The sequence below is a fragment of the Rhinatrema bivittatum genome, chromosome 3 (genome assembly GCF_901001135.1).
Source record: "Rhinatrema bivittatum chromosome 3, aRhiBiv1.1, whole genome shotgun sequence".
In the NCBI taxonomy this organism is placed as follows: domain Eukaryota; kingdom Metazoa; phylum Chordata; class Amphibia; order Gymnophiona; family Rhinatrematidae; genus Rhinatrema; species Rhinatrema bivittatum.
In genome coordinates, this window is record NC_042617.1 from 162,132,941 (window position 1) to 162,159,424 (window position 26,484).

General features: G+C 44.7%; 1 protein-coding gene across 5 annotated transcripts in view; it reads right to left on the reverse strand.

Annotated features, from left to right (window-relative positions):
- BIRC6 (baculoviral IAP repeat containing 6) overlaps positions 1-26,484 on the reverse strand; it is a 1,045,545-nt gene that overhangs the window by 592,082 nt on the left and 426,979 nt on the right. For all 5 annotated transcript variants that reach the window (XM_029593898.1, XM_029593899.1, XM_029593901.1 and 2 more), the window contains exons 43-44: positions 7,210-7,320; positions 562-695 (exon numbers count right to left, since the gene is read on the reverse strand). In XM_029593898.1, the coding sequence (XP_029449758.1) occupies positions 562-695; positions 7,210-7,320 (245 nt within the window). The remainder of the gene's footprint in view (positions 1-561; positions 696-7,209; positions 7,321-26,484) is intronic.

Below are 26,484 nucleotides of genomic sequence, written 5' to 3' on the forward strand. Positions count from 1 at the left end.
GGATTTTTTCAGTTTAACTCCTATTTTAGTGCGCATTTTTCATTTAGCATGCTTTTTTTTTTTTTTTAAACTCCTGTTTGATTTGCATCCCATTAGCTTACTACATCCCACAGGGACCCCGGTTTTTAATGTGCTCATTAAGTAAAACACATGCTAAAATTTAACTCCAATTTTAGCATGGATTTTATTAAATCAGCCCTTCTGACCTGGGTCTGTGACGGTACCATCTGTCGTCATCATTCACACGTTATGGCTGATTCATGCCTGCTTGCTGACAAGAGACTAAAAAATTATCCGGTTCATGGTATTCAATATTGCATCCTCAAGAATTAGTAAGTTGCCACTGCAACACAATCCAACTGATGGCTTGTGTCCTATTTCAACAACTAGAACTTTAAGTGTACCACAATTAATTTGATAGGTTGTGGTGTGACTACAAAGCTGATTTACAGATTTACAATCTTGATAAACATTTGTTAAAGTACCATGAGGCTCTGATAATCTGCAAGCACTCAGGTACCTAAAGGATATGTTTTTGCAGTTTTTAATCAGTTAGATTACCTGTGGACTGTGTTGATTTGTCCCATGAGGATTAGTTCCTGAAAGGAATTTCACAAGTACATGAATGAGATTGGAGTCGGACACCAACAGCTGAGCAGTATTTTCCTGAGTTCCAATGGCACTGCTCGATCCAGCTTTAAGAACACAAAAACACAATCAGAATGTAAGCCATAAAGGATCTTAAACTTACTTAACTTGCTTTGCTTTAGTTGAACATATATTCATTATTAACAAAAGGGATCTATTAATTTTTGGAACTTGAGAGACAAGATCGTATTTGGGTTTTTTTTCCCAATATAACTTGCCCAGTTCTAATTGGCAGTAATATAAAGTCGGTGTTTATGATTAGAGATGGACTGATTTGTGCAGTAAGATAACAGGGGAGATGGGCCCAATATAGGCACTACTTGGCAATTTCACATTTTTGGATTATGAAACACAATGGGAAATGTATAAGCCAGAAATTTTCAATTTTATCCAACTTCTACTTTATTTTTGCTCTTCTGTCATTCTGCACCAGTCCACTTACTAGAAAATCATTATCATTGCTGCTTTTTTTTTTTTTTTTTTTTACACTGGAAAAGACCTGCATCCAGTGAAACTGATCACCTTCAGCATTCAATCTTATTCAGCAAAGTACTGCATAGTTTTATACAAAAGGACCCCCCCCCCCCCCCCCATAACATTCATGAAATTATCCAACCATCATATACAATACATTTCAAACAGCTTTCCTACTAGCGTAGAACTCATCTCATTTTTTTCATTTGCTTCTTCAAAGTTGAACATAACTTTCATAAAATATAGGTAATTTGCCAACAGGAAATATTTTTGCAGCCTACTGGGGTTTTGACTCTGCTTCACACAATGGAGAAATTACTTACCTGATAATTTTGTTTTCCTTAGTGTAGCCAGATGGACTCAGGACCAATGGGATGTACAAAAGCTACTCCCAACCGGGGAGGGAGGCTGCCCACAGTCCGGTTAACACCGCCCTTGCAAAGTCTGAATCCTTTCTGGACTGTACGTCCAGGTAAGAAGATGTACAAGGAGAGCCATGTCGGTGCTTGGCAGATATTGACAGGAGACAGCATTCTAGCTTCTGCTGATGATACCATCTGTGGTTCACCCCGCTTCCTTCCACCATGAAGGACAAACAGGCGTCCGTCTTTCGGACCGGTTCTAAAACTTCCAGATACCGCATCAAAAGTCTACTGACATTCAAATGACAGAAGAGGAAGTATTTTTCCGCTTCCTTGTGCTTTTATAGGGATGGCAACGAAATGGACTAATTCAAATGAAACTCCGAGACTACCTTGGGCAAGAAGGATAGAACGGTACGAAGCTGTAATGCTCCTGGAGTCATCCGGAGGAACGATTCCCGACACAATGCCTGTAGTTCAGAATTGCAATGCGTCGATCTTATATAGCCACCAGGAACACAGTTTTCAAGGTTAATAAAACGCAAGGAAAGACTCTGCAGCTACCGAAAGGAGGGCCCTGCCAAAAATTCTAATACAAGACTAAGATTCCACAAGGAAACCAGCCACTGCAGGGGTGGCCAGAGTTGCTTCACCCCTTTCAGAAAACGGGCCACATCCAGATGAGCCGACAGGCGACTTCTGTTCACCTTGCCTCTGAAACAGGAGAGAGCCACTACCTGGACCATCAAGGAGTTAAGGGTCAAACCTTTATTCAAGCTGTCCTGCAAAAATTCTAGAATTAGTGGGATTTTGACCATCCGAGGGGGGACACCGCATTCCTCACACCAGGTCTCAAATACTCTCCAGTCCCGCAATAAACTAGAGACGTAAAGAACTTCTGCGTGCGGATTAAGGTGGCAATTAATGCAGCAAAATATCTTCGCTTCATCAGGCAAGCCCTCTCAAGGACCAAACCATAAGATAGAATCAAGTTGGATCCTCGTGAAGGACTAATCCCTACTATAGCAGGTCCCTGTGTGGTGGAAGGCACAGGGGGTCTCCACCAAGAATGTCCACATGTCCGCATAACACGGATGCCTGGGCCAATCTGAAGCTACTAGTAGGACAAATCCCCTGTGGTGCTCGATTCTACAAATGACCTTGCCCAGCAGGGGCCATGGAGAGAAGGCTTATAGCAACTTTTCTTCCGGCCAGGTCTGAATGAGAGCGTTGATCCCCAGGGACCACTGATCACTTCTGCCACTGAAGAATCGGGACACCTTTGCATTGTGAGATGCGGCAAGCAGGTCTATGGATGGGAGACCCCAGCTGACATCACCTACTCTCATGGATCCAGACTTTCCCTGCTTAGAAAGTCTGCCCTGATATTGTCTTTTCCTGCAATGTGGGAGGCTGAGATCATTTGTAGATAGATCACCTTATGGAATAGGCGGAAATATATCTCCTGTGACACTTGCTTCACCCTGGTGGTTGATGTAGGCTACCGTTGTTGTGTTATCCGACGTTACAAGGACCGCTTCCCCCTGGAGTCTGTGGCTGAACTGTAGACACGCCACTGACAGCCAAGGCTTCCAGGTGGTTGATGTTCCGGAGGGTCTCTTCCTTGTTCCAAAGTCCCTGAGCCTTCAATTCCTGACACTGAGCTCCCTAGTCCCTGAGGCTCATGTCTGTTGTGAGGACAAGCCAGTTCGGAGAGAAGAAGGGTACACGCCTGCTCAGAGGAGCTTCCTGGAGCCACCACTGGAGCTGAAAGAATACTCCAATTGGTAAGTGTAGGTGAATCAAATAGTCTTGAGACTGTAGGTTCCAACATGACAGCAGTGGGCGCTGAAGTGGCTGCATGTGTGCCCTGGCTGACGGCACTACCTCCAGGGTTTCCGCCATGAAACTGAGAACTTGGAGATAGCCCCACACCATCAGGCATATCATGCTCTCATCTGACGCACTTGGGACATCAACTTCCTTATCCGTGTGGTCAGAAGGAAGACCTTGCCCTATTTGGTTTCGAACCAGACTCCCAGATATTCCAAGGACTGGGAGGGCTTGAGACTGCTTTTGTCCAGGTTTACAACCCAATCAAGTTCCTGAAGCAAGGAGGTCACCCTGTTGGTCACCCGGAGACTTTCATCTATAGACTTGGCCTGGATCAATTAGTTGTACAAGTATGGGTGCACCAGGATGCCCTCTTTCCTCAATGCTGCTGCTACGACCAAAATAATCTTTTTCCATAACCGCTCTGGAATTCACCCCCAAGTCATTCACCTCCTGAGACAGGAGTAAGCATGAACAAGCTACCAGGGCACAACAAAAAGCAATCTGTGAGGTCATTGCTACTGCGTCAATGGCCTGTTAAAAGAATGGACTCCATCGCCTATCATGTGTATCGTTTAAGGCCGCTCATCCCTCCACTGGAATAGTTGTTCGCTTAGAGATGGCAGAGACCAGCGCATCCACTTTAGGGAAACACAAACGTTCTTTCACTGCTGGATCAAGTGAGTATAGAGCTTCTAACGCTCGTCTACCTTTAAAACTTGCTCTGGAGCATCCCATTCCAAGTCAAGCCAAGTCCAAGCCTGCATGGCTTCCAGTACGTGAAAGTAGTAAGAGGCTTTCCGTAGGGAAATCAGAATAAGATTCTTCGCACTCTTTTTTTTTTTTTTTTTTTTTTTTTTTTAACTTATCTAGGCTCAGCGCTTACCGGCTGAGTACAGAGATGGTCTCTGGCTGCAGGGAGAGAGGGCTTTGGCCATCACTGCCACGCTTGGCTTCCTGCACCAGCAGTCTTTCAGCTGCTTCAGCATCAAAGTCCAGGCTGGGAACTGGCTACCGGACCAAGGCACACCTCTGAGGAATCTTGGAAATTGCCTCAGGAATTTTCAACTGGGGGAGGGACCTTTAGGTATCACTGCAGGAGAGCGGAGATACATGTTTTTCTCCAATTTAAATGTAGAATTTCTCCTTCCAATAAGTACAGCAATCCCCATAGGGAACATAAGAACACAAGAAATTGCCATGCTGGGTCAGACCAAGGGTCCATCAAGCCCAGCATCCTGTTTCCAACAGAGGCCAAACCAGGCCACAAGAACCTGGCAAATACCCAAACACTAAGAAGATCCCATGCCACTGATACAATTAATAGCATGGCTAGTCCCTAAGTAAATTTGATTAATAGCCGTTAATGGACTTCTCTTCCAAGAACTTATCCAACCCTTTTTTGAACCCAGCTACACTAACTGCACTAACCACATCCTCTGGCAACAAATTCCAGAGCTTTATTGTGCGTTGACTGAAAAAGAATTTTCTCCAATTAGTCTTAAATGTGCTACTTGCTAACTTCATGGAATGCCCCCTAGTCCTTCTATTATTCGAAAGTGTACGTCCACCATCTGCTGGAGATGGAGAAATACTGAAGGGCTAAGGTCACTGCGGGGGTGTATCTAGGGTGATGTCAGCTTTGAAATCTGACTCAGTCTCCATCTATTGGCAGGGGAGCATAACCCATTGGTCCTGAGTCCATCTGGCTGCATGCTAGGAAATTGCTGGGGGGGGGGGGGGGGGGGGCCCACTATGGTTAACCAATGCTGCCAAACTAACAGGCCGATACAGTAAGGAGCGGTAGGAAGAGCTGCGTTAGTGCCGGGCGCACCCGCGGTTGCCGCACGCACAGTCCGGCTCACCTACCACTCGATACTGTATTTAAATAGCTTGCAAATGCAAGCCGCGTCCAAGAAGCGTCCGTGAAGCGTTAGGCCTGCGCAACCCATTTTACTGTATAGAGCGCTATACAGTATCCTGGGTGCGCTGGCCTAACGCTTCACGGACACGCTGGTATCTGTCATTTCAAATGACATTTGAAATGACATTTGAAATGACAGGTACCAGGAAGTGGACGGTTCTCCTACGCTCGGGATTGCCAGTCCTCTCTCCCCTCCTCCCGAAGCAAGGCGCAGGGAGGGGGGGGGAGAGAGGACTGGTGAAACGACATGTAAAGTGTAAAGCAACGAAGCGACTTATTTTTCTTGCAGCCCTCCTCCGGAGACGGACATCAGCGGAGACGGACCGCGGCTCCCCTGCCTCCCGGGGGGCAGCCGGCGGCGAAAGCGGCCCCGCCGGCGAAGATGGATGCCTGCACTGGCGAAAGCGGCCCCTGTGCGTGCAATTTGTCCGCTCAAGACGTGACGTCACATGCCGTGACGCCAAACGTCATGACGTCACGCCTTGAACAGCCCAACTGCACACACAGGGGCCGCTTTCGCCCGTGCAGGCATCCATCTTCGCCGGCAGCTGCCTCCGGGAGGCAGGGGAGCCGTGGTCCGTCTCCGCAGGAGGGCTGCAAGAAAAGTAAGTCGCTTCGTTGCTACTTTTTTTTTTTTTTCGCTTTTTCCCGCTTTCGTTGCTTCAGGAGGGGAGAGAGGACTGGGGCTGCCCCGGAGACCAGCACCCATGGACACGGCCAGGGCAGGTGAGCGGGGGCTGGGGGAAAGTTTGCCGCCTACCCTTACCCCTGCCTCTTAACGCAGGGGTAAGGGTAGGCAGTAAGTTAGCAGGTTAAACGAGCGGCAAAACTGAAGGTTAAAAAAGCGATAGTAGGGGCGCACGTTACTGTATGGGAGGGAATAGCTAATTCGATCGTTTACATCTAATATACATGCTGCGGGCGGAAAGGGTTACCCGGTGATTTAAAGAGGCGGTAAGAATGGGTTGAAGGGGATAGTGTATCGCGGGTTGGACTAACGCGGCCGAAAGGTGAGTAGAAAGCGGGTTAGAAGCAGGGTAACCGCGGCCGCACTTTATTGTATTGACCTGTGAATGTGTTGACTTAAATAAGCTCACATGCAGCATGAACCTATCAGATACTATTCTCTATGATGCAAGGAACTATGGAAATGGGCTTTTAAAATTTGCCCTCCTTGTGTGCAGTTCAAAATGTGTGTAGTGTGGCTACAGGCATAATTTTACCCACACTGAGAAGAAGCACCGCTACAAGTGCGACTGGGGACGGGACTTGCACTTACATGCATCCATCTGAATTTTCAAAAGTATGTGTGAAATGTTTTCTCAGGAAAACTACTCTCACAAATTAGCAGGTGTAATTACTGTAAGCAAGTAGTTTTCCTGGGATAATCCAGACTAACTCCATGTACCTCTCACACCCACTTCTCCTGCTTCTCGGTTATCTTTCCTGGGATAATTTTTTCCTGGGATAATCCAGACTAACTCCACATACCTCTCACACCCACTTCTCCTGCTTCTCTGTTATCTTTGACTCGCTCCAAGTAATTTGCATCATGTAAATATGTAACCTCTCGAGTTATTGTTACTTCTCTAGTTCAATTTTCAGGCTCCCCCTAGAGCCTCCTGCCCTCGAGTTTCTACTGTTGTCCCTCTCCCACACCTGTTCATTGTATTTTCCACCTACTGTTGAGATGTAAACAGATATGATGTGCATTCTTAATGTCGGTATAGAAAAGCTGTTACATAAATAAATAAATAAATATATTTTCAAAGTGCAAGTAGGTACATACTTTAACCCTAGTGCAAAATCCACAGCTAAGAATTACGGGTGGACTTTACATCAATCCAGGCAGTTAGAAAACTACCTACTTAATATGTACAAAGCTATTTTTCTTTATGGCTTGCTGTCCCACTTCCAGTAACAATTAAAGAAATTTTACTCAAAAAATTTAACTCTCACAAGACTCACAATTTAGTTGCATGTTTGTCATGAGTGTGAGGCTATGAAGCACAAGGCACCATGTCCGGAGTAAGGTATTTGGATACCATGCCAGCACCGTCAGAAAGCTTGTCACAGATGCTAGAAAGAGGGAAAATGTTTATTTATGATAGGCTCCAAGAGTATAACACAAAAGCAAGGATGGGAAACCATTCATAAATCATTTAAAAATCAAATTTGCATACTGAATTACTCAGATTTCAAATTGTTATACTTAATTTTCAAACTAAAGGGCCCGTATACTAATGTGAGTTAACATCGACCATTTACAGATGTTAACACATATTGATATGCAAATGAGGTGCATGTTTATGCAAGTATTAATGCAAAATACTAAGGTTACTATGTAATATAATTTTTCATCTCATTTCATTAGAACAGATGTTTCATTAAAATTAATGCAAGCTAGCCAATTCTCATTAGTGTTTACACTGCTGTTAACACACTAAAATGTTGGTCCCTACAGTTCTCTATTTAACACATTTCTTCTCCTTTTCCACATGTATGGTTAAAAAATAAAAGTTAGAGGATAAGAAGCTCCACACCCAGGGAAACAAATTGATCCAGTCCTAGTTCTACCCAACGGTACTGCATGGAGATGTAGTTCTGTTTTCTTAGAGAACTCAATAGGAATTTTAGAACTCATCTCCAAGCAAGCAAAGGAGTAAGAATAAGTCTGGCTTAGTTTGTCTTTCAGGAGACAGAGCTATATGATCAATTTTGCAATAAACTGTCAAAAACATCAACATTTTAAACACCAAGTCCAAAAAATTAAAAATTCAAAAAGTATAATTAATCATGCAAATGTCTTCGAGTTTGAAATGAGTGCACTTAGAAAAGTCTCGTCAGTTTTGAATAATCTGGGTTCTGCTTTGTGCAGAAACTAGGGGATTCTGTAAAGCCTTCTAAAAGCACTAAAAATCAAGATTTCTCATCCTCATGTTTACCAACATTTTCGTCTCTTCTTTTGAGCTTCCAGTTCAACCACAGCCAGGGCTTGGAGCTTCCACAATGAGCTTTCATTCCTAGCTTCCCAGAGTTCCCCCCCCCCCCCCCCTGTTTTAAATCTTCTCCTAACTTACTTCAGTCCAGTCATTGCAGTGACAGAGCATTCAGTCTGGGAAGGATCCGTCAGGAGCCCTGCATTCATGAGCACTGAAACCAGTCACTAGGTGCAATGAGTGTTTTGTCCCCATCCACTGTCAACCCAGAGAGCAGGAGATCTGTGCCAGGAATTATACCCAAGTCCTCTATATGGCAGGTCATAGCACACCAAGCCAGCCCCAGTCCAGATTTTGACATTTTTCTTTGTCCTTTTTGCCTTGCAGACTCTTTATATGACATAAGGCTTTTGAAACATCAATATGCAAAGAAACACAAGATGCCTTCAAAAATGTTTTCCTAGCGTAGAGAGTTTTAAGAGGTCAGCTTCTATTTTACAAAGGTTATTGTGTGGGATTTTTCCCTCTCACTAGTTTAATCATTTTTAATGTTAATTTTGCAGGGACAACAAATACCCATCTCAAGATCTAACTGAAGGCCAAGGACCATTGGTGAAGCTCAGCTATAAAGGTACTACAGTATAATAGGAGGAGGGATATTAATACCATTATATTGCAGTTTGAGTGTCTGGTTTTCAGAAGGCATGAGAGAATTTGTTCATGAGAAATATAAAATCCACTACAGCTTGACAGGTTTGAACTTTGGCAAAACAAACGAAACCTGCTGGTGGTTCAAGATCTGCTTTCCTCTATAGCAAATTCTGAAAGAAAGAGCAAACCTCACCCATTGATGAACTCACTCAGCTTCTGTTCTCCCTTCTATAGCCTCAGAGAGGATGTAGATCCCCTCCAATCATGCATTCAAGCCCAGCTCCAACAACTGAGAGACAGGGTAATTTACTATGAGTGAAATGTACCTGCAGAGAAGAACAATCTGCCTGCCCCTCTGGGATTCATTTCTCTTACCACAAGCTCTGATTTAGCTTAATGTAACTTTTTTCATTGTTTTATATACAACACCTATCATACTTTCATATAAACTTTATAAGCTCCAGAGTGCTATCTAAAGCTAGAAATAATTAGCAAAACACCTAGAACTCTCCAACATTTCTAGAGGTCTTATAGTACCTTCATATCAGAGTTCCCCTACCCCTAGTTTTCAGGTAGTCTAAAATGTAGCAACTAAAAATGAAATGTGTGAGCATACAGTAAATGGTCCTCAACATACCTACTCAGGTTTGTGCTGAACCTGGAGACAGACCAGGAATCCAATCTCCACCCTCAGAGTAACCATTTATACCCTGCGACCATAGAGCATAAGTTTATTTTAAAAGGTAATGCACTGTTCCAATTACGGCTCTGACAGCTTTTCGTTGCTGGTCTGTCCATAAGTGAGAATAATTCCCATGCACTGCATCAATGTGACTGCTTACCTGAGTAAACATTCAGAGAGACAAGAATATTGCATAGAATACAGCAAAAGGATAATTTTATTCAACATTCATTGTCATCACTGAAGTTCTGTAAGGTTTTAAAATTTACAAGAAAAATTGTCATGCTGAAGCACAGGAGATATATTGATCGCCAAGAATGAAATGTTTCTCAGCTAAGCAACATTTCAATATTCAGGACAGTCAAGTTTATTTCCGAAGAAAATAAATCTCTACGGCTTTACTTTGCTGCTAAATCATAGCACTGACAGCAGTGATTCTGTTTTTCCATGCTGCCTTCTACCACTAAATCCCTAAAACATTTTCAATATCATGGGGAGTTGAATAAAGCAAAAGTGTTCTCCGAGAACAGCTGGATAATATCATCTGACAGTTCCCAGTGAAATTTATTTCAAAGCTTTTGGCATGCTCTGAGCCCGTGCATACTGTTCTGTGTCACGGATGTTGCGTGGGACCCCTCAGTTCTGAAAATAGCTAAAAGCAACTCCAAGGGGAGGCAGGTAGGTTCTGTGGGAGTCTTACATTCTGCAGTCCTTGATGTGTATCTACTACAGGAAAGCAACTATTGCTTTCTTCAATGACAAGCAGGATGTTAAGACCTCACATGTGTGGAGTCCATAGCTACAGGCTTTCCCCAACGAAAAATGGGAAAACAGAAAATAGTGACAATGGGCAAAGCCTTTTTTGTGCAAAAAGCAATTTTTTCTCATTTTCTAAGATGGGAACAAGAATAAAAAGCTGTGGAATGAGGATGGAGTTGCAGTCTAAACCTCAAAATGACCCTATAGGACTGATTGACCATATATACTGTGGCATCAGAAGCCTTTACCTACACAATAACACAAAGTAAATGTGTGGACTGAACTCCATGTTGCAACTTTGCAAATCGCTTCCATGGAGGCCGATCTCAGATGGGCCATCAAAACTGCCACGGTTATAACACTATGAGCCTTGACATGTCCATCCACAGTCGAACCTGCCTGGGCATAAAAGAAAGAGAAGCCATCTGCTATCCAATTAGAAAAGGTGTGCTTGGCAATGACAGTTCCAGGTGTGCTAGGGGGTGGGGGTCAAACCAAACAAAGCTGGGTGGATTTTCCGAAGGCTTTAATCTGCTCCAAATAGAAGATTAAGGCTCTTCTGCAAAACACAGTTTGCAAGATTTGTTCACCTTTGTGGATACATGGCCAATTAACTGGTAAAGGTGGAAGTCCAACACTACCTCTTAGGCAGGAACTCAGGCTGCATGTACAGAACCACCCAATTATTAAAAAAAAAAACCCCCAAAACACACAGTTGTAAAGCAAGTAAGAAACAATCAGAAGAAATGCCATACTTAGCCCAAGATTGTGTTCTAGCCTGGAGTAGTAGTTTTTGTCACTCTGCGATTTTATTTCCTTAATTGGTTTTTCCTGTTAAAATCTTTCAGCATAGTAAGGAAAAGGAAGGGCAGGGTCATCACTTATCCATCAGTCTCTTTCAGCCTGAACCCCTCCAGTTGATTCCTTTTTCAGGCCTTTAACTGCTGAAAGGAAACCGCAGGTTGGGCGGAAGCCATGACTTCAGAGGAGAGATCAGCATCAGTATCATCATTAAGCCAGGTTGGAGCGCAACCTCCACTACACAAGGGGTTTTTTCACCTCTCTACAGCTCTGTCTTCACCCTTGTCATTGGAATAGTCAGCTTCAGCATCAGTTAGAAATGGAGGAGATACTGTTGTGGATAATTTGTGGTCTTCGCACCACTATTTGGAGGAAGATTCAAGGTTGGTGGAGCAAGCGAGTGGCTCCGTTGTGAAGGACTCTGATCTGGAGAAGCCCATCAAGGCAACTCATCTACACTGATTTCCAAGAGGAATCATCTGTATACTTTGGAAGGTGGTGAGGCACTCAGTTTTAGGATCTACTAATTCAGGAGCAAATTTGGAGGCCCCAGATGTTTCACTACAGGAGTTCTGATGGAAGTTGGCCAAGATCAAGAGAAATTTAGCTGACTGTGTCACTCAATTATGCAAGTTTATTGTGTATGCAGAGCTCAAGTTTACCATGATATAAGGGAATGCAATTCTAAATTTGGTGAAGCCCAGGGATTGATTTCTGAGCTGCAAGGTACCAAGTTTACCTTAGTTAAGTATATTACTTTAAAGAATAAAGTTGACTCTTTAGAAGATATGGCAAAGTATAATAACCTTTGAATAATCAATTTTCCTCAAGTTAGGATCAGTGCTTCTCAACCTAGGCCTTAGGGCTCACCTAACCAGTCAGGTTTTCAGGATATCCACAATGAATATGCATGAGATAGATTTGCATACAATGGAAGCAGTGCATGCAGATCTATCTCATACATATTCATTGTGGATATCCTGAAAACCTGACTGGCTAGGTGTATTCCATGGACAGGATTGAGAAGGACTGGGTTAGATTATTAGCTCTTTATGAATTGTTAAAAAAATATTTCCTGAATGTATGGAGAAATTAGTTCTTACCTGATAACTTCCTTTCCTCAAGTCCAGCCAGACCAATCCAGACATATGGGTTAGGGCCACCAACCAGCAGATGGAGACAGAAATTAAGAGGTTTGTTAATATTACTTCATATAGGTTCTGGCACTGACTTTGGCTCACCAGTATCCTGTAACAAGCTAAGTACAACAGAAAACAAATTTTCTACCTCTCCCAAATCAGTGTATTTCGAAAGGAGAACTAATGAATTTATCAATATAACACAATTAGAATAAATTATATAGATTAAGATAACTCGTACCTCATCCACTGAATATTTGAACAAAATTATATCAACACTTTCTGAAAGAATAATTGCAGAATAACACACATTTGGCAGACAGGGGAGGGTCCTAGAATGGGCTGGCTGGACTCAAGGAAAGGAAATCAAATCATCAGGTAAGAACTAGTTTCTCCTTTAAATTTATCCAAACAGAGCAGTCTAGATGTATGGGATGTACCCAAGCTATCACTCGAGTAGACAACATTGCCAAAATGCTCTCAAGACCTTGAAATCAAGGAAGATTACTCCTGGTTCAAACACTGGGACAATACCTATCACCAAAGAAAGCAAGGGAAATCAGAATGCTGCTTTTTAACTCCTTAATGATGAAACAAATCAAGGAAGACCCAAGAAAGCAGTTGTGACCTGTTTGGAAAAGGTATTCCTCTACTTTGTAAACTGAATATATGACCTATTTATATCATTATGCTAAAGAATCTTACTTAGCCATGTATCTCTTCAAAGACCAGAAAGAAAGACAAGGAGATAATCTGATCCCTTAAAACTGTTCATGGCTTTAAACTCCACAAAACCAAGGAAAGGAGAAGCAAATATATTCCTCCCATCCACCCCCGTCTGTATCTTCTACAGAAGAAAGACAGCCATTATCCCTCTAAGGTATAAGGTAACTGGAATGCTGAATTCATACAAACTTCAAAGACTATGACCAACTTCCTTCATGAATACGCTTACAGCTCAGAAATTCTACTGAGTAGATCACTAGCAACCAACCACAAAATTAATAGGCTCAAAGAAGTACTTGGTCAGAAAGGATATCACTACACTCAATTACCAAGACAAGACCAGAATCATTTACTGGTGGTCTAGCAGGTTCACACCTCATATGGAACGAGAACCTCTAGATAAGAGGCCTGTTTTAAACCTATGTAACACAAACCTGCCACAATTTGCACTATAAATAATTTTGGAACTAGACCAATGTCAAACCTCCTTGCCAAAACTTCCAAATGGAAGATAAATTTCTTCAAAGGAAAAAAAAAATCTGCTTATCAGGATGTCAATCTTCAAATTCTGCCAAACTGATATATACCAGGAATGTAGAACTTTCCTGAGACGGGAACACAGTAATCACCATCTCTTGAGAATATCCTTTCTTGCTTGCACAAGATCTCTCAAAGGCTAGGCTGCAGACAGAATCAAACTGGATTCCCATGAATAGCAAAACCCTCCTTGGGAGATCCAACTTCTGAAGTTAAAAGGAGGAAATTTCATCAAAACTTGATCAGCATACCAAAGCTGCCCTGATATAAATAGGTGCTTTCAGAGCCACTGACCCTTCTGCAGAAGACTGCCTATCAGAGACAAGCAAATTGATGCTTTCCGCCTAAGCCTAAATTAAGGCATTGTGATGATTCTCTGGTAAGGCACAAGTCCTTGCATAGAAAGACTGCACCTCAAAGCTATGAAGCCAGTGTTGTAGCACATACTTATACAGTAAAAAAGATGGCTGCTACAGGGAGATTACATTTTACAGCATCCTTTTCTTCCTAGCTAAGGAGTGACTCAATAGCAGAGAATAGCTGATATTAGGTGTAATCAATATCTTAATTTGGATAGTATCTCAGCTGTATAAAGAGAGATGGGTTGAACAGTAAGGAAGGAGAAGACAGGAGTAAGACGCAGTGAAAAATGCAATAGGAGACCCCCAGCTTGAGAGACCACTAGTTATGAAGGACAACTCTGAGGAAGAAGACAGAGCCAGGATTTTTTCCAAACCCTCAAGAGACTAAGCTAAGTGAACTTAAGTACTTAAGAACATAAGAAATGCCATACTGGGTCAGACCAAGAGTCCATCAAACCTAGTATCCTGTCTCCAACTGTGGCCAATCCAGGTCACAAGTACATGGCAAGATCCCATACAGTAAGTAAATACCATAAGGGGGAGAGAAATGCTGTGTTTTGATGAACTGTTAAGATAATGGAGAAATTATTTACCTGAGAATTTCGTTTTCCTTAGTGTAGACAGATGGATTCAGGACCAATGGGTTATATGCTCCCCTGCTATCAGATGGAGAAGGAGGTAGGTTTCAAAGCTGACAACATCTTAGATATACTCCTGCAGTGACCTCAGTATTCTCTTCAAAAGCCGTTGTAGACATACTATTGACAAACTAGATTAAAACTTGATTAAAAACAGATAACCGTAACTGTACTTAACCAAATATAAGCGCTGAATCCCAGCAAGATCACAGATGCCCTGATCTAGGAATTGGGTGACAGCTTACCCGTAACCTCCTAGAATCGATATTCAATTCATGGGCAATTCCTTGGCACCATTCTTAGGCAGCCATGGGTAGGATGCTGAATCCATCTGTCTACAATAAGGAAAACAAAATTATCAGGTAAATAATTTCTCCATTTCCTAGCGTGTAGCCAAAAGGACTCAGGACCAATGGGATGAACAAAAGCTACTTTTGATCAGGGTGGGAGGCTGCCTGCGGTCCAGTTAGCACCGCCCTTGCAAAGGCTGCATCCTCTCAGGCCTGAACATCCAGGCAATAGAACCTGGAGAAGGTATGCAAAGAAGACCACGTCACCGCTTGGCAGATGTCAACGAGAGACAGTAGCTTAGCTTCCACCCAGGATACTGCGTGAGCCCCCTAGTGGAATGAGCTTTTACATGAGAGGGTAATGGCTATCCTGCCTCTACATAAGCTCCTGTGACCATCTCCTTGATCCAGCGAGCTATGGTAGACCACAAAGCTGGTTCACCGTGCCTCCTTCCACCATGAATAACAAACAAGCGGTCCATCTTGCGAACCAGTTCTGAGAGTTCCAGATACTGCACAAAAAGCCTACTGATGTTTCAATGGCGGAGGTAGTAGGTCTTCCCTGCACTTGTGCCTATCCAGGGACAGTAATGAAATGGACTGATTCAAGTGAAACTCCGAGACTTCCTTGGCAAGAAGGATGGAATGGTACGAAGTTGTAATGCTCCTGGAGTCATTCAAAGGTATAGTTCCCAACACAATAATGCCTGTAATTCAGAGGTTTTGAGCTACTCAGGCGATGAGCTGAGCACATGGCCACCAAGAATACCGTTTTCAGCATTAACAGGCGGAAGGATAGACTATGCAGTGGCTGAAAGGAAGGTCCTGCTAAAAAGTCCAATACTAGATTAAGATTCCGCAAAGGGACAAGCCACCAAAGGGGTGGTCAGAGGTGTTTTACCCCCTTTAGAAAATGGGCCATGTCCAGATGTACCGACAGGCAGATTCTGTTTACCTCGCCTCTGAAACAGGAGATAGCCGCTACCTGGACCTTTGAGGAGTTAAGGGACAACCCTTTAATTCAGGACATCCTGTAAAAATTCAAGAACCAGTGGGATTTTGGCCATTTGAGAGGCAACCTACATTCCTCGCACCAGGCCCCAAATATTCTCCAGCTCTGCACGTACACTAAGGACGTCAAGAACTTCTGCATGCAGAGCAAGGTGGAAATTACTGCCACCAAATATCTCGCCTCATCAGGCAAGCCCTCTCAAGAGCCAGACCATAACACAAAACAGAGTCGGATCCTCATGAAGGACCGAACCTTGGTGGAGCAAGTCCCTGCAAGGAGGAAGGCACAGGGGGATCTCCACCAGAAGCCTCCGCATGTCTGCATACCACGGGTGTCTGGGCCAATCCAGATCCACTAGAAGGATTAATCCCCTGTGGCACTCGAACTTGCAAATGACCTTGCCCAGCAGGAGCCAAAAAGGGAAGGCGTACAAGTAAGTCTTCCTCTGGCCAGGTCTGAACAAGGACCCCGATCCCCAGGGAATGTTGATCTCTTCTGCAACTAAAGAATCGGGAGACCATCGCATTGTGAGATGTGGCCAGGTCGATGGACGAGAGGCCCCAGCGATCTACCAGCAGCTGAAAAGCCTTGGTCGACAACACCCATTCTCCTGGATCCAGACTCTTCCTGCTGAGAAAGTCTGCTCTGACAATGTCTTTTCCTGCGATGTGGGAGGTCGAGATCATCTGTAGATTTGATTCCGTCCATTCCATAAGGAGATCTATCTCCAGAGACACTTGCTGGCTTGGTTCTTTTCTGGTGGTTAATATAGGCTACCAATGTTGCACTGTCTGACATCATGCGGACCGCCTGACCTTGGACCATGTGTCTGAACTGTAGATATGCTAATCTAATTGCCCGTGCTTCCAGGCGGTTTATGTTCCAGCACCCCTGGGTTGTCAATTACGGACAGTGAGCTCCCCATCCCTGGAGGCTCACATCAGTCAAGAGGACTAGCCAGGTTGGTGGGGACAGACTTACACCCTTGCTCAGGAGAACTTCCTGTAGTCACCATTGGAGCCGAGAACATACTTCCATCGATAGGTGGAGACGAAAAGAATAGTCTTTGGACAGTGGGTTCTAACGTGACAGCAGGGAGCATTGCAGTAGACACGTGTGCCCTCGCCATGATGACATCAGACTGAGGACCTGAAGATAGCTCCACACACTGGGGAGCATTGTGTTCGTCAACCGACGCACTTGGCACATCAGCTTCTTTATCCTTGAGGGTGGGAGATAGCCCTTGCCCTGTTTGGTGTTGAACCAGAGTCCCAGATACTCTAAGGATAGGGAGGACTTGAGAATGCTTTTGTCCATGTTCACAAACCAACCAAGCTCCTGAAGCAGGGACATTACCCTGCTGGTCACCTGTAGACTCTCTAACGACTTCGCCCAGATCAACCAGTCGTCCAAGTAAGGGTGCACCAGGATCCCTTCTTTCCTCAGTGCTGCGGCCATGATCACCATAATTTTGGAAAATGTTCTGGGGGCAGTGGCCAGGCCAAAGGGGAACGCCCAGAACTGATAATGGCAGCCCAGCACCGCAAAGCACAGGAAACGCTGGTCTTGTTGGATTGGAATATGAAGGTAGGCCTCAGAGAGGTCCAGGGAGGTTAAGAACTTTCCCGGTTGCACGGCCATTATGATGGAGTGCAGCAGAGTTTCATTGCGGAAATGAATTACTCTTAGACGACGGTTGAAAGGAACCCTCCCCTTCTTGGGTACAATGCAATAGATGGAATAACGCCAGTATTTTCCTGAGGCATAGGTACAGGAATTATATCCATCAACTTGAGGAGCCTTAAGGTAGATTCCACCGTCAGCTTCTTGTGCTGGGAGTGGCACAGAGACATCATGAATATGTTCCAAGGAGTGCTGCAAAACTCCAGCGCATATCCTTTTCGTATGATATCCAGTACCCATTTGTCTGACGTGATCTCGATCCACCGCTGGTAGAAGAGGAACTGTCAACACCCTATCTCCTTGTCCTGAGGATGGGTTAGCAAAACGTCATTGGGACATTCGGGTCGAACCTAAAACTGCCCCTCTCTTTAGTTGTCGACTCCGAAAGGACGGAGACCTTCCCGAGGACCTCAAACATCCTGTAGGGCCAAAAGCGCTGGGAGCCCCTGGTCCAATTCCTCATAGGCGAGGGGCACTGCAAACTCGTTCTCTTATTTTCCGGTAGATGAGGCACTGGAGATTCACCCCACTTACTGGCCAGCTTTTCCAATTCGCTCCCAACTAGGAGGGATCCCTTAAAGAGCATCTTTGTGAGGTTTGCCTTAGAGGTTGTATCCGCTGACCAATTTCGCAGCCATAGATGTCTTCTGGCCAACACCACTGAGGCCACTCCTCTGACCGAGGTACAGACTAGGTCAGAGCCTGCATCCACTAAAAAAGGCAGCAGTTTGTTCCATAGTCTCTCTAGAATGCACCTCTGAGTTATCTGCCTCTCTCATAAGAGAGAAACAGGCACAAACGAGCCACCAGGGCACATCAGGAAGCAATTTGTAGTATCAGTGCTTTCACATCAAAGGCTTGTTTAAGGATGGACTCCAACCATCTATCATGTGTATCCTTTAAGGGCGCTCCTTCCTCCACTGAGATAGTTTGCTTCAAAACAGCACAGACCAGGACATCCACTTTGGGGAAACACATTCTCTGGCCACTGGATCCAGTGGGTACAGAGCTTCCAATGCTCGACCACCTTTAAAACTGGCTTCCGGGGTGTCCCATTCCAGGTCAATCAACTCCTGGATAGCCTTCCAGCATCGAAAAATAGCAAGAGGCCTTCCCGTAGAGACACCAGAATGGGATTCTTCTTTGGCTTTGCCATAGGGTCCGCGCCAGGAACTCAGAGTCTTCAGGGTCTGGGAAACCAGGGCTGGCAATTCATCTCTATGGAAAAACTGTAACATGGTCGATATGGCTCCAAGCCTGGAGGGATTTCCCCATCCTCCAATGAATCTGCATCCCTTCATCGTCCATGGTGTCTAGGTCGCTGTCAGGGATACCCCTGGTGAGACAAGGCAAGCCTTGAGGCCTAATAGGGCTGGGAGAGTGAGGCCTTTCCAGCTGGAGTTCGGTCTGGACAGGGGAGGAGAGACAGACTGCACCTGTACGAAGGCTTGAAGGCCTTGAAAAAATTCTACCCAAGAAAAGGCTGCCAGGTCCATGCCTAGCCCAGGGGAACTGGGGTAGGAGGTGATGAATATCCCTCTCCCGAGGTAGACCCAGCCCTGGGATAACTCAGATCCAGGGTGCTACCAGTTAAGATCAAGGCTGACCCATCCTCTGAATGGGAGGAGCTGGGCTTAGAAAAGTTCTGGGAGTCCAACTCTCCCTTGGCCTCCTCACAGTGCTGACATAGGTAAGAATCATAGTCAGACTGTGCAGCCCTAATATGGCATGCAGCACAAAGAGTGTCACTTATTCTTCTTTGCTGCCAGAGCCATTATGAACGGCAACTACGTACTCAGCTGGCTAGCGCTTGAAATAGAGTGCGCACAGATCTTTACCAATGCGCGTACGCTGAGGCACACGTATGCGTGCAAGTATGCTCGACGTTATGTACACAACGCGTGCACAGAGCCAGTATGCACCGTGCATACTGTAGCTCTATGGAGGGCAATGGAGGCGCACAAAACCGCGCACAAACGGTGCCGCCACGGCCTACCACTCAGTGTGCCCACCAAGCCTGAAACAGGGCCTATTCCAGAGGGGGGCCACTCAACCCGCTCAGAAATACCCTTCCCTTACCCCAAAAAGATTGGAAACATTGTCCCTAACACAGCTCCAGGTACCTCTCCTGGAGGCGCCATGCAATATTTATATTAGGGGTCGCATTGTCAAGGAGGTGCTAGGGGAATCTACTTAATATCACAATGATATTAAGTAGGAGGATGTACAGAAAAGCAATAATGCCTGCTCAAGGAAGGCAATTTTTTTGCATAAAATTGTTTGTCTTAGACGCACTTTTTTTTTTTTTTTTTGCATTGTGGGTGATTGCTAATAGCTTCATCAATATGCATTTGCATGTGATGAGCGCTATTAGTTTCGCTGTGTGTTGGACACGTTTTGTGTAAGTGCTAATCCCCTTATTGCTTAATGGGATTAGGGAGCGCCTATACAACCCACGTCCAACTGTGGGTTAAACAGAGTGCTCGACTGAGCGCACTGTATTGCTTCATTCCCAGAGACAGAGAACCCAATTCGCTCCACAGCCTATTCAAGCATAAATGCTACACTCAGCCACTCAACATATTCGATATGATCTATAGGGAGGAAGGTTGCCCAGTCCAAGGACCTGAAAGGGAGGCTCAAGGAGGCTATGAGCACTAGGAAGAATTTTAGTTTTAAAAGTGCTAAACCAGGGGTCTGAATGGGAGAATAACCCCTTGTAAGAGTATATTGTGGAGTCTCAGCTACCAGTCCAGCAGGGGAGCACCCTCACACATATTAAGGACAGTAGTGGGCATGAGTTCTACTTCCAAGAGTGGTAAGGATTGGAAGGGTAGGCCCAAAGGGCCGGACGTGGATATGGCGAGACATACTCGAGGTGGAAGAAATTCCCTAATTTCCTCTTTGTGTAGAAACAGGGATAACATACATCCAAGTTTAAAGCAGCATAAAAAGCAGTCTTGTAGACCAGAAAACATGAAGAAGAACCTGCTTTGTTGTAAGCTTACAGACTGAACAACCCTCTTTCACTTCTCTGCTGTAGAAACTTTCTAATTTTGCTATCCTGGAACGAACACCAGCTACCTCATCGTGGCCTCATGTGATGAAAAGTCTTACTTGTTGCCTGGGATCCAAAACGATATGACAAACAGAGCACTTGAAAGCGCCAGACCCCACACTAGCTGATATTAGGTTTGCATTGCCTCCCGATGAATATGGGTTGCAAATTCAAAATTTTATTGTTTACATTTAAGACACTGCATGGTCTATGCCCTCCACAATTAAAAGAAAACTGAAATGGTATGAGGCAAACAGGAATGTACACTCAGCAACAATTATCTCCTTGAGCTTCCCAGCATTAAGTTATTTTGAAAGAAGCATTTATTAACAGGTCTTTTTCAGTGGGTCTTCCCAATTTGTGGAATTCTCTCCTTTAAAACTGAAAGAAGGATGTCAGTTTCATAAGAATCTAAAAACTTGGCTCATGACAGTGGCTTATAGTGATTAAGTATTATTTTAGTATTTTATCATTGCTGTTTTTTTATGTAATGAGCAATGTAAAGTGTATTATGACAACCCACTGACTAATATGTGTAGGTTACTGAAGTGGAACTTATGTATAACAAATTACTGTCCTAGCCTCTAATATGTATCTGATGTTGTGTTGACCTAGAACATGTATTTGCTGTTGTGTAGACCAAGATTATGAATAGTGACCTAGAATATGAATATTGCTTTTGTAAACCATTGTGATCCTCTTTTGGAACGGCGGTATATAAAAATTCCTAAATAAAAAATAAAATAAATGATTGTTTTTATTGTTTGTTGCAAATAACTTTGGGAGATTTGATCAGGAAAGTGATCAATAAATAATTTTAAATAAAATAAACAAATGAGATGTCAATATCATTTTTGGCTAGTACTTCTAGGTTAAAAGTGGTTATCACCTGCACTGACCTCTTAGAGGCTCTGTAATGAAGCACCAATGCCACTACTATGATCTACCATATACAAACCAGAGTGCTTGATTCCAAAGAACCAATGCCAAACAGAGCAATGCGAACTAAACTGTTCTGGATACCAACCATATTGGTGAACTAGCCTTTATTGCTGACCAAGTCAACTACAAAAAAAACGACTTTAGCAATGCACTTCCCCATCTAATAGGTTGGGATCTGTCATCACTGAAGAAAGCTCTAGATCTCCCGCTCCAATCCATGGGAACATCAAATGAAAGCACTTTGCCAGATCTGAGATAGATTACCAGATCACATAGTTTTGTGATGGAAGAACACATTAGAAAAAGCAGAGTTCTCTGCAGGACCAACATGACCTTAAGGACCTTAAGATCTAAGATCTTAAAAAAAAAAAGGACTTAAAAACATGGTTATTTAGAGCCACTTTTGAAATAAAATGAGATCAGGAGAGCTTTACAAGTAACTGAATTAGAATTTTTTATGGAGAGCAGTTTTTCGTTGATTTTAAATTTATGTAATTGTACTGTCTATTAAATTTTATGAATGTTTTATTTTCTTGTAAATCATTGTGATTATATTGTATATAGAACAATGGTATATATAAATAAAAAATCCACGTCCTCTGAACCAGCTCCAAAGTCACCGCAATGGACCTCCCATACAGTAGATCTTCCTGGTGCATCTCAAAGAATGCAATTGTGCTTGAGGTCTCTAATTCTTTTGTACTATCAACACCACCAGACTCATTTTGAAACAAAAAGAGCCTACAAAATCATCTAAACCCAATTGGGAGCTAACTCATTCCCCTGGGTCAAATTTGACTTGACCAGCCAATCATCAGATGATAAACCAGGAGATCTTCTTGAAGCAAGAAAGTAGGTCAGTGTCAAACCCTAAGGAAGACTTGAAACTGAAGGTCCCTCTCCTCCAGTACTCAGAAAAGGAACACCACCTAAAAGCCTTCTCTGATGGGAACTTGCCAAAATGCTTCCAACAAATTCATGGATACTAAAAAATTTGTCTCACCTTGTTAGCAAAGGAACTCCAACTGGTCTTGAACCAGTGACATGCTAGGATGAGATAGAAGATTTGATTCTGATCTACAGAGTACTTTACAATAACTTATTTAGAGGTCTCCATAACAGATATAAATGGGAACCTTCAAAAACCACACTTACCTGTATCAGATCTAAATAAATCAAAAAGTGTTTCTAATGTACACATAAAGCAAATGTTGCTTACCTGAAACAGGTGTTCTCACAGGACAGTAGGGTGTTAGTCCCAAGAAGGGGCCGGAGGACATAGTGGAGGCTTGATGTGGAGCAAGCCCTTCAAAAAACGTGTTACAAGGGGTTGTACTGACTTAGGGACATCCCAGACACCTTTATGGAAGGCGACTACCGCATTGACATGCATTCTGATAGAAGAAGTCTTAAGACCTGACTCTGATAGATGCCAAAGATAGTCCAGAAACTTCGGGATTGGACAGGAAAAGGGGTCAAGGGACTGAGAGCACCATGACGTGAACCTTTTCCATTTGTAAGAGTAAGATTTTCTCGTGGAAGGCTTCCGTGAAGCAATCAAGACACGGGAAACTGGTTCAGAAAGGTTAAGTGGCTGAAGGATTAACCTTTCAACATCCATGCCATCAAGGACAAGGCATGAAGAGTGGGATGGCGTAGGCACCCGTCGTTTTGAGTGATCAGAAGCGGATCCGTTCCTAAGAGAATGCGCATGCGAAAGGAGAGATCCTGAAGTACTGGAAACCACACTTGGCGTGGCCAGTGAGTTGCTATCAGGATCATGGTTCCCTTGTCCTGACGTAACTTCACAAGAGTCTTCGAGAGAAGAGGAAGTGGAGGGAATGCATAGAGCAGTCCGGTTGCCCTTGAGAGGGAGAATGCATCTCTGGGCTGAGAGCATTTGCTGCGAATGAGAGAGCAGTAGTTCTCTACTTTGTGGTTGTGAGGAGACACAAAAGTCTATCCGAGGATATCCCCATTGTTGGAAGATGGAGTTTGCTACCGAGGGGTTGAGGGACCACTCATGCGGTTGAAAGACGCGACTCAGCTTGTCTGCCAACACATTATCCACTCCCGGCAAGTAGGTGGCCATGAGGTACATCGAAAGGGAGAGAGCTTACGCCCATATCTGCGCAGCTTCCTTACAAAGAAGGAAGGAGCCTGTGCCTCCCTGTTTGTTGATGTACCACATGGCCACCTGGTTGTCAGTCTGAATCAGGATGACTTGGTTTGAGAGGCGATCCTGGAAAGCCCTAAGAGCATATCTGATTGCTCGAAGCTCCAGGAAATTTATTTGGTGTTTAGCTTCCTCTGGAGACCAAGATCCTTGTGTTTGCATATTGGCCACATGGGCTCCCCAGGCGAGGTTGGAAGTGTCAGTGGTGAGCGTGATTTGAGGGCCTGGAGCGGCAAGCCCTGGAGGAGATTGATCTGATTTTCCCACCAGGCAAGAGATTAACGGAGTGAGTCAGTGATGTGGACGAGTCCAGTGCATGAGTCTCATGGCCAAGCGGGCCATTGGTGTGACTTGGACTAAGGACGCCATGTGTCCCAGGAGGATGAGAAACTGGCGTGCAGTCGCAGAGTGCTGAGACTGCAGCTGGTGAGCAAGAGACACGAGAGTTAGTGCTCGCTGCCGAGGCAGGAAAGCCTTTGCCTGCAAGGTGTCCAAGTCTGCCCCAATGAACGATAAGGTTTGAGATGGGACTAAATAGGATTGATGAGAAATTGACGAGAAATCCTAATGAAATTAAGGTAAGGTTAGATTGAGGGACGACAGAGCAGCTTGCTGAGTGGGAGCCCTGATTTACCAGTCGTCTAGGTAGGGGTAGACGTGAACACCTTGGGTTCTGAGGAAGGCTGCAACTACTACGAGGCATTTTGTGAAGACTCGTGGCGCAGACTCTAGGCCGAATGGAAGCACTCTGTATTGATAGTGCTTGGGACCTACTAGAAACCTCAGGTATTTGCGATGAGATGGAGTTATCGCAATATGAGTGTTTGTGTCCTGGAGGTCTAGAGAGCAGAACCAGTCTCCTCTTTGTAGAAGAGGGAGAAGTGAGCCCAAGGTTACCATCTTGAACTTCTCTCGCTGGAGGTACTTGTTGAGGGCCCGTAGGTCCAGAATAGGACGAACGCCTCTCGATTTTTTGGGGATTAGAAAGTACCGGGAATAGAACCCTAGGCTGTGCTGAAAATATGGTACGGGTTCTATTGCTTTGGACTGGAGAAGGAGGGAGACCTCTTGATCCAGAAGAATGGAGTGATCGGATGTTCTCCACCTTGGTAGAGGTGGGGAGTCTGGATGCAGGGAGAGAAGTTCAGATGGTAACCCTGAGCAATTATTGCCAGTACCCATTGGTCTGAGGTGATTGAGTGCCATATGTTGTGGAAGTGGCACAATCGCCTCCCACTGGTATGTGAGACAGTGGAATCTGGCTGCTGCTCTCTAGGTGGAAGACAAAAACCTGAAGCAGGCCTTGGCTGAGGAGCTGCTTGTGGCTTTTGTTTACGTGTTTGTCGAGACTGTGGTTTTTGATAAGTTCTCGTGGCACGGGATCTGGCTGGTGGCGGATAGGACTTCTTCGGGCAGAAGAATGACTTTTTAGAGTCCTTTCTGAAGGGCTGTTTAGAAGAATAGTCAGAAGGCATCAGAGAGAGCTGTCTTAGGGTCTCATGATGGTCCTTAAGTTCCGCCACCATCCGTTGAATCTGTTCACCAAAGAGATTATCTCCGATACAAGGCAGGTCGGATAACCTGTCTTGGACTTCTGGGCGAAGGTCAGAACACTTGAGCAAGGCCCACCTTCTTGCTGAAATAGCAGCTGCAGATACTCTGGTAGAAGTATCAAAGATGTCATAAGATGTCCTGATCTCATGCTTGTCTGCCTCAAAACCCTTGTTTACTAGGGTTTGTAGCTGTTCTTGAAATTGCTGAGGCAGGGAGTCCGACAAGTCTTGTATCTGCTTAAAAATGACCCTGTTATATTGGGTCATATAGAGCTGATAGGTGGCAATCAGAGAGATGAGCATTGACCCTTGGAAGACTCGGCGACCTATGGCATTTTTTGTTCCTTGCCAGGGGGAACAGAAGAGTGAGGCGTTGACCTCTTTGCTCTCTTCTGTGCAGACTCCACCACTACAGAGTGGTGATCCAATTGTGATTTCTGAAAGCCTGGAGCTGACTGCACCAAATAAGTAGTGTCAGCTTTCCTGTGGACTGGAGGAATGGAGCCAGGATGTTCCCAGTTCTTCTTCAGAAGATCCAGAAAAACCTGGTGGATAGGAATGGAGGTTATTACCTTCAGGCAATCCAGGAATTGGAGTAACTCCATCATCTGGTGCCTATCATCCTGTTCAGTCTGCAATTGGAAGGGGACAAATTCAGACATTTCCTTCACAAAATTTATAAAGGAGAGTTCCTCTGGAGGAGAACGCTTCCTACTTTCAGTGGGTGAAGGTGGTGAAGGTGAATCATTGGTGTCTGGAGAGGAATCACCGGTCCAAGTGTCGTAGGTAGCAGCACATGTCCCTCTAGGAATTAGAGGGTGACAGGGTGGTGGAATACCTGAAAGTCCTGGTCTAGGCTCCGAAGGAATCGGAGGAATTATCAGAGGCACAGATGAAGGCATCGAGGGCACTGATGGATGGCTCAGTGGCACCGGACATATCGGCACCGATGGTTGGATCGGTGGTGAGGGACTTAGCATCGATGGCTGAGGCAGAACTCCCGATGGAGGGATGCGGAACAGTGTTTCTCTTCCAGATGACAATGTAAGCGGGGAGGGCACCGGCGCCATGGGGGACCCAGGATCCATCGGTGGAAGAGCGGCAATGAGCGCTTCCATCCTGGACAGCAGCGGTGCCAACGCTGCTGGAATCGGGTCGGTGGACAGTTCCGCAATCGGTACCGGTGCCAGAGGAACCTGGAGTCGTTGCATCGCCTTGTCGATAACCTCCTGAACCATCCGGTCCAGTTCTTCTCAGAGACCTGGAGCAAGCAGCCCCGGCTCCGGAACAGAAGA